This window comes from Echiichthys vipera, assembly GCF_963691815.1.
Source record: "Echiichthys vipera genome assembly, chromosome: 7".
NCBI lineage: Eukaryota > Metazoa > Chordata > Actinopteri > Perciformes > Trachinidae > Echiichthys > Echiichthys vipera.
Window position 1 is genome coordinate 17,501 of NC_139832.1, and position 12,500 is coordinate 30,000.

The following is a 12,500-nucleotide window of genomic DNA, read 5'->3' on the forward strand; positions in this document are numbered from 1 at the left end:
GTTTTCATCTCACGACAAAACTGTAAACGAAAAACAAAAATCACAACGAACAAAAGCTAAAGCAGCAAAGTGGCTCCAGGTCTGGGCCTACCCGGGGGGTCTGGATCGGGTCGGGTCTTCTTCCCAAGCAAAGTCTCCAAAGCACCTTTGATCCGACCGACGGCGACGAGCAGGTTCTGTCTTTCTCTGTCCTCTGGAGTCGACACACGGTCAAGGCTGGTCCAACTCAGCACCAAGGCCAGGACCAGGTTCACCACCTGAAACAAGACCAGGAGCACATTCAAGACCTGAAACAAGACCAGGACCAGGTCCACCACCTGAAACAAGACCAGGAACACATTCAAGACCTGCAACAAGACCAGGACCAGGTTCACCACCTGAAACAAGACCAGGACCAGGTTCACCACCTGAAACAAGACCAGGAGCACATTCAAGACCTGAAACAAGACCAGGACCAGGTCCACCACCTGAAACAAGACCAGGAACACATTCAAGACCTGCACCAAGGCCAGGACCAGGTTCACCACCTGAAACAAGACCAGGAGCACATTCAAGACCTGCACCAAGGCCAGGACCAGGTTCACCACCTGAAACAAGACCAGGAGCACATTCAAGACCTGCAACAAGACCAGGACCAGGTTCACCACCTGAAACAAGACCAGGAACACATTCAAGACCTGCAACAAGACTAAGGGCGCACTCACACTGTCGTTCTGTCCCGGGACAAAACCGTTTTTTCAGCTAAAGCCTGGAACCTTTAAGCAGTGTGATGCACCGCTCCGTGCTTAACTGCGGCCAGCAGAGGTGGGCTTTAGCAGATCCATTTGCACGTGAACGAGCACGAGCGTGCGCACGTGTACGAGCACGAGGCCTACGGCGGTTCTGAGGTCATTTCCTGTGCGCCTGTTGGGACGTAGAAAAAAGAAGGAGGGACCATGCGCGGACATTTCAAACAATGGCGGTGAAAGGTTCACGTTGGTGTGATGCGGAGGTGGAGTGTTTACTGCAGATTTGGTCGATGAAAAGATTCAAAAACAGTCGACAAGACGCACAAAAACTCCGAGGTCTACGGAAAGATCTGGAAACAAAGCCACGCATCGCCATGACGTCATCAATGCGTGTGACGTGTTACGGCGTGATGACGTATAGGCAGCAAGAAGCATTCTCAGAGGCCCAGGTAGTGTGAGTACAAACGGGCCTGGAGGGGGGGACAAGGACCCTAAAGCACGGGGCACGGGACGCACGCACAGTGGGAGGGCGCTCTAACCTGTGACGGAGGCACAGTGGGAGGGCGCCCTAAGGCCAGACTGGCCGGACCTGAAGAAGACCAGAGATACATTTAGGAAATAAGATCATAAAAATACCGGAAACAAAATCAGGACCTGAAAAAAGACCAGGAACACATTCAAGACCTGCACCAAGACTAGAGACAAAACCAGGACCTGCAGCAGATCCTGAAACAGCCTCGGGACCTGCAACAGATCCTGAAACAGCCTCGGGACCTGCAACAGATCCTGAAACAGCCTCGGGACCTGCAGCAGATCCTGAAACAGCCTCAGGACCTGCAACAGATCCTGAAACAGCCTCGGGACCTGCAGCAGATCCTGAAACAGCCTCGGGACCTGCAACAGATCCTGAAACAGCCTCGGGACCTGCAACAGATCCTGAAACAGCCTCAGGACCTGCAACAGATCCTGAAACAGCCTCGGGACCTGCAACAGATCCTGAAACAGCCTCGGGACCTGCAACAGATCCTGAAACAGCCTCGGGACCTGCAGCAGATCCTGAAACAGCCTCGGGACCTGCAACAGATCCTGAAACAGCCTCGGGACCTGCAACAGATCCTGAAACAGCCTCAGGACCTGCAGCAGATCCTGAAACAACCTCGGGACCGGCAACAGATCCTGAAACAGCCTCGGGACCTGCAACAGATCCTGAAACAGCCTCGGGACCTGCAGCAGATCCTGAAACAGCCTCAGGACCTGCAGCAGATCCTGAAACAGCCTCGGGACCTGCAGCAGATCCTGAAACAGCCTCAGGACCTGCAGCAGATCCTGAAACAGCCTCGGGACCTGCAACAGATCCTGAAACAGCCTCGGGACCTGCAACAGATCCTGAAACAGCCTCGGGACCTGCAGCAGATCCTGAAACAGCCTCGGGACCTGCAGCAGATCCTGAAACAGCCTCAAGACCTGCAGCAGATCCTGAAACAGCCTCGGGACCTGCAACAGATCCTGAAACAGCCTCGGGACCTGCAGCAGATCCTGAAACAGCCTCGGGACCTGCAGCAGATCCTGAAACAGCCTCGGGACCTGCAGCAGATCCTGAAACAGCCTCGGGACCTGCAGCAGATCCTGAAACAGCCTCAGGACCTGCAGCAGATCCTGAAACAGCCTCGGGACCTGCAGCAGATCCTGAAACAGCCTCGGGACCTGCAGCAGATCCTGAAACAGCCTCAGGACCTGCAGCAGATCCTGAAACAGCCTCGGGACCTGCAGCAGATCCTGAAACAGCCTCGGGACCTGCAGCAGATCCTGAAACAGCCTCGGGACCTGCAGAAATACTCCACAGTGACTTTAAGTGCTTCCCCGTCAGTCAGACCTTTGACCCCAGACCTGGACCTGCTGGACCAGAGGATTAGAGACATGAAGGAACCAGAAGGACAGAAAGAGACTCACCAGCAGGTACCAGACGACGAGGAGCACCATGAAGAAGATCAGGCACACTGGGAACCCTGAGACCTCCATGCAGTCCCACGTGGTCTCGATCCACTCCCCACACAGGACCCTGATGACGAGGAGGACGGCGTGGAGGAAGTCGGCCATGTGCCAGCGGGGAAGCTCGCAGTACGCCGAGATACGGCAGGTGCAGTCTCTGTAGTCCGCTCCGAACAGCTGCATGCCAGCCACGGAGAAGAGGAAGACCACGAGGAGCAGGAGCAGGGACAGGTTCCTCAGGGCACTCAGAGACCTCCAGACGATCCTCAGCAACATGTGGAAGGACGGCCACCACCGGGCCAGCCTGAGCACCCGCAGCTGCGCAGGGAGACACACACGCAGGTGACCGTTAACACCGTAAACACGCAGGTAAACCGTAAACACCGTAAACACGCAGGTAAACCGTAAACACGCAGGTGACCGTAAACACCGTAAACACACAGGTAAACCGTAAACACCGTAAACAAGCAGGTAAACCGTAAACACCGTAAACACGCAGGTAAACCGTAAACACCGTAAACACGCAGGTAAACCGTAAACATGCAGGTAAACCGTAAACACCGTAAACACGCAGGTAAACCGTAAACACGCAGGTAAACCGCAAACACCGTAAACAAGCAGGTAAACCGTAAACATGCAGGTAAACCGTAAACACCGTAAACACGCAGGTAAACCGCAAACACCGTAAACAAGCAGGTAAACCGTAAACACCGTAAACACGCAGGTAAACCGCAAACACGCAGGTAAACCGTAAACACGGTAAACACGCAGGTAAACCGTAAACACCGTAAACATGCAGGTAAACCGTAAACACCGTAAACACGCAGGTAAACCGCAAACACACAGGTAAACTGTAAACACGCAGGTAAACTGTAAACACGCAGGTAAACCGTAAACACACAGGTAAACCGTAAACACGCAGGTAAACCGTAAACACACAGGTAAACCGTAAACACACAGGTAAACTGTAAACATGCAGGTAAACCGTAAACACACAGGTAAACCGTAAACACACAGGTAAACCGTAAACACACAGGTAAACTGTAAACACGCAGGTAAACTGTAAACACGCAGGTAAACCGTAAACACACAGGTAAACTGTAAACACGCAGGTAAACTGTAAACATGCAGGTAAACCGTAAACACGCAGGTAAACCGTAAACACGCAGGTAAACCGTAAACAGGTGAACAGGTGAACTGGTAAACAGGTAAACAGGTAAACTGTAAACAGGTGAACAGGTGAACTGTAAACAGGTGAACAGGTGAACAGGTGAACAGGTAAACAGGTAAACAGGAAGTATTAGTCATAACGATGATGACGTCACACTGACCAACACAAACCAGCGGGGGAAGTGACTCATGCTCAGCTCCGTCAGACTGAGGACGACGATGACGCTGTCAAAGACGTTCCAGCTCACCTGTAACCATGGCAACAGGAGACACAGGTCACCACGGAAACAGCCGTCAGTCATCAACACTGAGCCGGAGACAAACAGGAAGTCTCACCTGGAAGTAAACGTACGGGTCCAACGCCACGAGTTTGAGGACCATCTCAGCTGCGAAGATCGCTGTGAAGACCTGAGAGACAGAGGACGGACGGGGGACGGAGGACGGACGGAGAACAGACAAGGGACAGACGGAGGACAGAGGACGGGGGACAGACGGAGGACGGGGACAGACGGAGGACAGACGGAGGACAGACGGAGGACGGACAGAGGACGGGGGACAGACGGAGGATGGGGACAGACGGAGGACAGACGGAGGACAGACGGAGGACGGAGGGAGGACAGGCGGGGCACAGAGGACGGACGGAGGACAGACGGGCCACAGAGGACGGACGGAGGACAGACGGAGGACAGACGGAGGACAGACAGAGGACAGACGGGGGACCAGGGACAGACGGAGGACAGATAGAGGACATAGGGAGGACAGACGGGGGACAGACGGAGGACAGACGGAGGACAGAGGGAGGACAGACGGGGCACAGAGGACGGACGGAGGACAGACGGGGCACAGAGGACGGACGGAGGACAGACGGAGGACAGACGGAGGACAGACAGAGGACAGACGGGGGACCAGGGACAGACGGAGGACAGATAGAGGACATAGGGAGGACAGACGGGGGACAGACGGAGGACGGAGGATGGACTGAATCACGTGTCATCACATCAGTTACATTGATTTCCACTGAAGCGTTGTTGGCGCTCAGTTCACGTCTCGTGAGGACGTGTGTGTGTGTGTGTGTGTGTGTGTGTGTGTGTGTGTGTGTGTGTGTCTCCAGATGTGTGTGTCCTCTCTTTGTCTCTGTAAGAACTGAAGCTCTGTGTGTGTGTGTGTCTCCAGACTCACCAGTGTCGCTTCTGTCCAGCTCATCTCAAACCCGGCGGTCATGGGAAAGTGCTCCAGGGCAAAGTGCACGGTGTTGAGGACGAGGCAGAGGACGACTCCCAGCGTGAAGAACGGGTTTGTGACGAAGGTGCGGAGCCGCTGTTTGAGCCCCCGCCAACAACCGCAGCAGTTCCACTTCAGGAGGACGTCCGCCAACACAAACCAACATGGAGGACGTGAGCTCCGGTCCTCCTCAGACCCTGAAACACAAACCAACATGGAGGACGTGAGCTCCGGTCCTCCTCAGACCCTGAAACACACAAACCAACATGGAGGACGTGAGCTCCAGTCCTCCTCAGACCCTGAAACACAAACCAACATGGAGGACGTGAGCTCCGGTCCTCCTCAGACCCTGAAACACACAAACCAACATGGAGGACGTGAGCTCCGGTCCTCCTCAGACCCTGAAACACAAACCAACATGGAGGACGTGAGCTCCGGTCCTCCTCAGACCCTGAAACACACAAACCAACATGGAGGACGTGAGCTCCGGTCCTCCTCAGACCCTGAAACACAAACCAACATGGAGGACGTGAGCTCCGGTCCTCCTCAGACCCTGAAACACAAACCAACATGGAGGACGTGAGCTCCGGTCCTCCTCAGACCCTGAAACACACACACCAACATGGAGGACGTGAGCTCCGGTCCTCCTCAGACCCTGAAACACACACACCAACATGGAGGACGTGAGCTCCGGTCCTCCTCAGACCCTGAAACACACAAACCAACATGGAGGCCGTGAGCTCCGGTCCTCCTCAGACCCTGAAACACACAAACCAACATGGAGGACGTGAGCTCCGGTCCTCCTCAGACCCTGAAACACACACACCAACATGGAGGACGTGAGCTCCGGTCCTCCTCAGACCCTGAAACACAAACCAACATGGAGGACGTGAGCTCCGGTCCTCCTCAGACCCTGAAACACAAACCAACATGGAGGCCGTGAGCTCCGGTCCTCTTCAGACCCTGAAACACACAAACCAACATGGAGGACGTGAGCTCCGGTCCTCTTCAGACCCTGAAACACACAAACCAACATGGAGGACGTGAGCTCCGGTCCTCCTCAGACCCTGAAACACAAACCAACATGGAGGACGTGAGCTCCGGTCCTCCTCAGACCCTGAAACACAAACCAACATGGAGGACGTGAGCTCCGGTCCTCCTCAGACCCTGAAACACACACACCAACATGGAGGCCGTGAGCTCCGGTCCTCCTCAGACCCTGAAACACAAACCAACATGGAGGACGTGAGCTCTGGTCCTCCTCAGACCCTGAAACACAAACCAACATGGAGGACGTGAGCTCCGGTCCTCCTCAGACCCTGAAACACAAACCAACATGGAGGCCGTGAGCTCCGGTCCTCCTCAGACCCTGAAACACAAACCAACATGGAGGACGTGAGCTCCGGTCCTCCTCAGACCCTGAAACACAAACCAACATGGAGGACGTGAGCTCCGGTCCTCCTCAGACCCTGAAACACAAACCAACATGGAGGACGTGAGCTCCGGTCCTCCTCAGACCCTGAAACACACAAACCAACATGGAGGACGTGAGCTCCGGTCCTCCTCAGACCCTGAAACACACAAACCAACATGGAGGACGTGAGCTCCAGTCCTCCTCAGACCCTGAAACACAAACCAACATGGAGGCCGTGAGCTCCAGTCCTCTTCAGACCCTGAAACACACAAACCAACATGGAGGACGTGAGCTCCGGTCCTCCTCAGACCCTGAAACACACAAACCAACATGGAGGACGTGAGCTCCGGTCCTCCTCAGACCCTGAAACACACAAACCAACATGGAGGACGTGAGCTCCAGTCCTCCTCAGACCCTGAAACACAAACCAACATGGAGGCCGTGAGCTCCAGTCCTCTTCAGACCCTGAAACACACAAACCAACATGGAGGACGTGAGCTCCGGTCCTCCTCAGACCCTGAAACACAAACCAACATGGAGGCCGTGAGCTCCGGTCCTCCTCAGACCCTGAAACACACAAACCAACATGGAGGACGTGAGCTCCGGTCCTCCTCAGACCCTGAAACACAAACCAACATGGAGGACGTGAGCTCCGGTCCTCCTCAGACCCTGAAACACAAACCAACATGGAGGACGTGAGCTCCGGTCCTCCTCAGACCCTGAAACACACACACCAACATGGAGGACGTGAGCTCCGGTCCTCCTCAGACCCTGAAACACAAACCAACATGGAGGACGTGAGCTCTGGTCCTCCTCAGACCCTGAAACACACAAACCAACATGGAGGACGTGAGCTCTGGTCCTCCTCAGACCCTGAAACACAAACCAACATGGAGGACGTGAGCTCCAGTCCTCCTCAGACCCTGAAACACACAAACCAACATGGAGGACGTGAGCTCCGGTCCTCCTCAGACCCTGAAACACAAACCAACATGGAGGACGTGAGCTCTGGTCCTCCTCAGACCCTGAAACACACACACCAACATGGAGGACGTGAGCTCCGGTCCTCCTCAGGCCCTGAAACACAAACCAACATGGAGGACGTGAGCTCCGGTCCTCCTCAGACCCTGAAACACACAAACCAACATGGAGGACGTGAGCTCCGGTCCTCCTCAGACCCTGAAACACACACACCAACATGGAGGACGTGAGCTCCGGTCCTCCTCAGACCCTGAAACACACACACCAACATGGAGGACGTGAGCTCTGGTCCTCCTCAGACCCTGAAACACAAACCAACATGGAGGACGTGAGCTCCGGTCCTCCTCAGACCCTGAAACACAAACCAACATGGAGGACGTGAGCTCTGGTCCTCCTCAGGCCCTGAAACACAAACCAACATGGAGGACGTGAGCTCCGGTCCTCCTCAGACCCTGAAACACACAAACCAACATGGAGGACGTGAGCTCCGGTCCTCCTCAGACCCTGAAACACACACACCAACATGGAGGACGTGAGCTCCGGTCCTCCTCAGACCCTGAAACACAAACCAACATGGAGGACGTGAGCTCCGGTCCTCCTCAGACCCTGAAACACACAAACCAACATGGAGGACGTGAGCTCCGGTCCTCCTCAGACCCTGAAACACAAACCAACATGGAGGACGTGAGCTCCGGTCCTCCTCAGACCCTGAAACACACAAACCAACATGGAGGCCGTGAGCTCCGGTCCTCTTCAGACCCTGAAACACACAAACCAACATGGAGGACGTGAGCTCCGGTCCTCTTCAGACCCTGAAACACAAACCAACATGGAGGACGTGAGCTCTGGTCCTCCTCAGACCCTGAAACACAAACCAACATGGAGGACGTGAGCTCCGGTCCTCCTCAGACCCTGAAACACAAACCAACATGGAGGACGTGAGCTCCGGTCCTCCTCAGACCCTGAAACACAAACCAACATGGAGGACGTGAGCTCCGGTCCTCCTCAGACCCTGAAACACACACACCAACATGGAGGACGTGAGCTCCGGTCCTCCTCAGACCCTGAAACACACACACCAACATGGAGGACGTGAGCTCCGGTCCTCCTCAGACCCTGAAACCGAACTTTACCTTCCACGGTGGCGTGTTTCCGGCTCTGGTCTCCGTCCTCGGCGTCCTCGGAGAGCGCCGCCCTGCAGGCTGCCTGTCGTCATAGCAACACATTTAAAAGCTTTATTGAACTCTGACGTTCCAACAACAGCATCTGAGACTCACACGACCTCACCTCCTCGTCCTCTCTCCTCTTCAGCACCTCCACGATCTGAGCGAACTCTTCCACCTGCTCCTCGGCCTCAGCGGCCCCGGCGTCCTCACGCTCCATGGTCGCCATGGCGACCGCCGCCACGAAGAGGCTGAGGAGGCAGAAGCAGCCGGGGAAGAAGACGCCCACGAAGAAGATCACCTGGGACTTACCTGCGGATCGCAGCGTCTGGGGACAGAAGGGCACGGGTCTCACACAGGGGCCAATGTAAAGGGGGTCCCTGGTCCCAGTCTGATACTGGACCCAGTCTGATACTGGACCCAGTCTGATACTGGTCCCAGTCTGTTACTGGTCCCAGTCTGATACTGGTCCCCTTGTGTTACTGGTCCCAGTCTGATACTGGACCCAGTCTGTTACTGGTCCCCTTGTGTTACTGGTCCCAGTCTGATACTGGACCCAGTCTGTTACTGGTCCCAGTCTGATACTGGTCCCCTTGTGTGACTGGTCCCAGTCTGATACTGGTCCCAGTCTGTTACTGGTCCCAGTCTGATACTGGACCCAGTCTGTTACTGGACCCAGTCTGATACTGGTCCCAGTCTGTTACTGGACCCAGTCTGATACTGGTCCCAGTCTGATACTGGACCCAGTCTGATACTGGTCCCAGTCTGATACTGGACCCAGTCTGATACTGGACCCAGTCTGATACTGGTCCCAGTCTGATACTGGTCCCAGTCTGACACTGGACCCCTTGTGTTACTGGTCCCAGTCTGATACTGGTCCCCTTGTGTTACTGGTCCCAGTCTGATACTGGACCCAGACTGATACTGGACCCTTGTGTTACTGGTCCCAGTCTGACACTGGTCCCAGACTCACCAGCTGCATCAGGTTTTCCCAGAAGTCCTTGGTCAGGATCCGGATCATGGACAGCAGGGACCAACCGAACGAGTCGTAGCTGCTGAAGCCGTAGTTTGGATTTGACCTCGTCTTCAAACAGATGAAGCCCTCCGGACAGACCCTGAACACACGCCATCGTCATCATCATCATCATCATCATCATCGTCATCGTCACCTTCATCATCAGTAGTTATCAGTGACGTCATCAGTGTCTGCATCAAACGTACCCGGCGTCAGAGCTGTTTCCACACAACAGAGGATCCAGGTGACCAGGCAGGAAGTAGAAGTTCTCTATCAGACACAGGGAAAGACAGACAGACAGGTGAGAAGACAGACAGGTGAGAAGACAGACAGACAGGTGAGAAGACAGACAGGTGAGAAGACAGACAGACAGGTGAGAAGACAGACAGGTGAGAAGACAGACAGGTGAGAAGACAGACAGACAGGTGAGAAGACAGACAGGTGAAAGACAGACAGACAGGTGAGAAGACAGACAGGTGAAAGACAGACAGACAGGTGAGAAGACAGACAGACAGGTGAGAAGACAGACAGACAGGTGAGAAGACAGACAGGTGAGAAGACAGACAGACAGGTGAGAAGACAGACAGGTGAGAAGACAGACAGGTGAAAGACAGACAGACAGGTGAGAAGACAGACAGGTGAAAGACAGACAGACAGGTGAGAAGACAGACAGGTGAAAGACAGACAGGTGAAAGACAGACAGGTGAAAGACAGACAGGTGAAAGACAGACAGACAGGTGAGAAGACAGACAGGTGAGAAGACAGACAGACAGGTGAGAAGACAGACAGGTGAAAGACAGACAGGTGAGAAGACAGACAGACAGGTGAGAAGACAGACAGGTGAAAGACAGACAGACAGGTGAGAAGACAGACAGGCTCAGTGCTCTCTGGTGTTCGGTCAGCAGCCTCTCACCGACGCTAGTGATAGCACCAAGTTAGCTTGCGTGCTAGGTTTAGCGTCTGCCCCCTCTTCACCAGGTAAAATGAGTTTGGAGCCGCAAAACACATTTGATCTCACAGCCTTTAAAGTTGTTTATATAGTTATATAATGTACACAACAATCTACAGTTTGCTGCATTTATGAAATTATACAACAAAAATAAAGACAACTGTTGACGTTTCATTCCTATTATGATTATTATGACCTGTTGTTAATTGTTGCTAATTTCTCACCACGTATCAAGCAGCATACACGTCAGCCGTCAGTGTTGGCAGTGACAGCAAATCCATCTCTCCACGCAACACTCTGTTCTCCTCTGATGCGTTTTTGGGGGCGTTTAATGCACAGTTAGCATCCTGACAGCGCAGGTCGGAGACTCGAGATGAGCAGGGAAAGGTGCTGAGCGATAGCCGTAGCATGTGGCGCATATTTAAGTTTCACATAATATTCTTTTTAATCCCCTTGAACTCCAAGAGAACAGGTGCTCCCTTTGAAAGATCGTCCACTGAGAAAAAAACACAAACGTTATGTTTTGGCAGAGCTACAGGAGCCACTGAGAAGGGACTGAAGAGCCGCAGGAGGCCAGAGAGCCGCGGGAGGCCAGAGAGCCGCGGGAGGCCAGAGAGCCTCGGGAGGCCAGAGAGCCGCGGGGAGGCCAGAGAGCCGCGGGAGGCCAGAGAGCCGCGGGAGGCCAGAGAGCCGCGGGAGGCCAGAGAGCCGCGGGAGGCCAGAGAGCCGCGGGAGGCCAGAGAGCCGCGGGAGGCCAGAGAGCCTCGGGAGGCCAGAGAGCCGCGGGAGGCCAGAGAGCCGCGGGAGGCCAGAGAGCCGCGGGAGGCCAGAGAGCCGCGGGAGGCCAGAGAGCCTCGGGAGGCCAGAGAGCCGCGGGAGGCCAGAGAGAGCCGCGGGAGGCCAGAGAGAGCCGCGGGAGGCCAGAGAGCCGCGGGAGGCCAGAGAGCCGCGGGAGGCCAGAGAGAGCCGCAGGGAGGCCAGAGAGCCTCGGGAGGCCAGAGAGCCGCGGGAGGCCAGAGAGCCGCGGGAGAGCCGCGGGAGGCCAGAGAGCCTCGGGAGGCCAGAGAGCCGCAGGGAGGCCAGAGAGCCGCGGGAGGCCAGAGAGCCGCGGGAGGCCAGAGAAGCCGCGGGAGGCCAGAGAGCCGCGGGAGGCCAGAGAAGCCGCGGGAGGCCAGAGAGCCGCGGGAGGCCAGAGAGCCGCGGGAGGCCAGAGAGCCGCGGGAGGCCAGAGAGCCGCGGGAGGCCAGAGAGCCGCGGGAGGCCAGAGAGCCGCGGGAGGCCAGAGAAGCCGCGGGAGAGCCGCGGGAGGCCAGAGAGCCGCGGGAGGCCAGAGAGCCGCGGGAGGCCAGAGAGCCGCGGGAGGCCAGAGAGCCGCGGGAGGCCAGAGAAGCCGCGGGAGAGCCGCGGGAGGCCAGAGAGCCGCGGGAGGCCAGAGAGCCGCGGGAGGCCAGAGAGCCGCGGGACGCCAGAGAGCCGCGGGGAGGCCAGAGAGCCGCGGGGAGGCCAGAGAGCCGCGGGTTCAAGACCCCTGGTCTAGAGCGACTCTACGGAGCCGAGCCAACGAAACTGAGCCTCGCACGTTTGTCGTTTTTTAACCTCATATAAACGTAAACACGTAAACACAAACGTCCGTAACGTAACGTCGTGGTCGTGGTGGTGGTCGTGGTGGTCGTGGTGGTGGTCGTGGTCGTGGTGGTGGTCGTGGTGGTCGTGGTGGTGGTCGTGGTCGTGGTGGTGGTCGTGGTCGTTGTTGGTCGTGGTGGTCGTGGTGGTGGTCGTGGTCGTGGTGGTCGTGGTGGTCGTGGTGGTCGTGGTCGTCGTGGTGGTCGTGGTCGTGGTGGTCGTGGTGGTCGTGGTCGTGGTGGTCGTC

At 56.0% G+C, this 12,500-nt stretch overlaps 1 protein-coding gene across 1 annotated transcript in view; it reads right to left on the reverse strand.

Annotated features, from left to right (window-relative positions):
• Nucleotides 1-12,500, reverse strand: part of LOC310949011 (sodium channel protein type 4 subunit alpha B-like) — a gene marked incomplete at its 3' end in the record, with an annotated part of 39,198 nt that overhangs the window by 15,998 nt on the left and 10,700 nt on the right. Inside the window, exons 9-17 of the mRNA XM_083916343.1 lie at nucleotides 9,888-9,951; nucleotides 9,640-9,781; nucleotides 8,791-8,994; nucleotides 8,637-8,709; nucleotides 5,067-5,305; nucleotides 4,224-4,295; nucleotides 4,049-4,135; nucleotides 2,679-3,035; nucleotides 92-257 (exon numbers count right to left, since the gene is read on the reverse strand). Of these exons, the coding sequence (XP_083772469.1) occupies nucleotides 92-257; nucleotides 2,679-3,035; nucleotides 4,049-4,135; nucleotides 4,224-4,295; nucleotides 5,067-5,305; nucleotides 8,637-8,709; nucleotides 8,791-8,994; nucleotides 9,640-9,781; nucleotides 9,888-9,951 (1,404 nt within the window). The remainder of the gene's footprint in view (nucleotides 1-91; nucleotides 258-2,678; nucleotides 3,036-4,048; nucleotides 4,136-4,223; nucleotides 4,296-5,066; nucleotides 5,306-8,636; nucleotides 8,710-8,790; nucleotides 8,995-9,639; nucleotides 9,782-9,887; nucleotides 9,952-12,500) is intronic.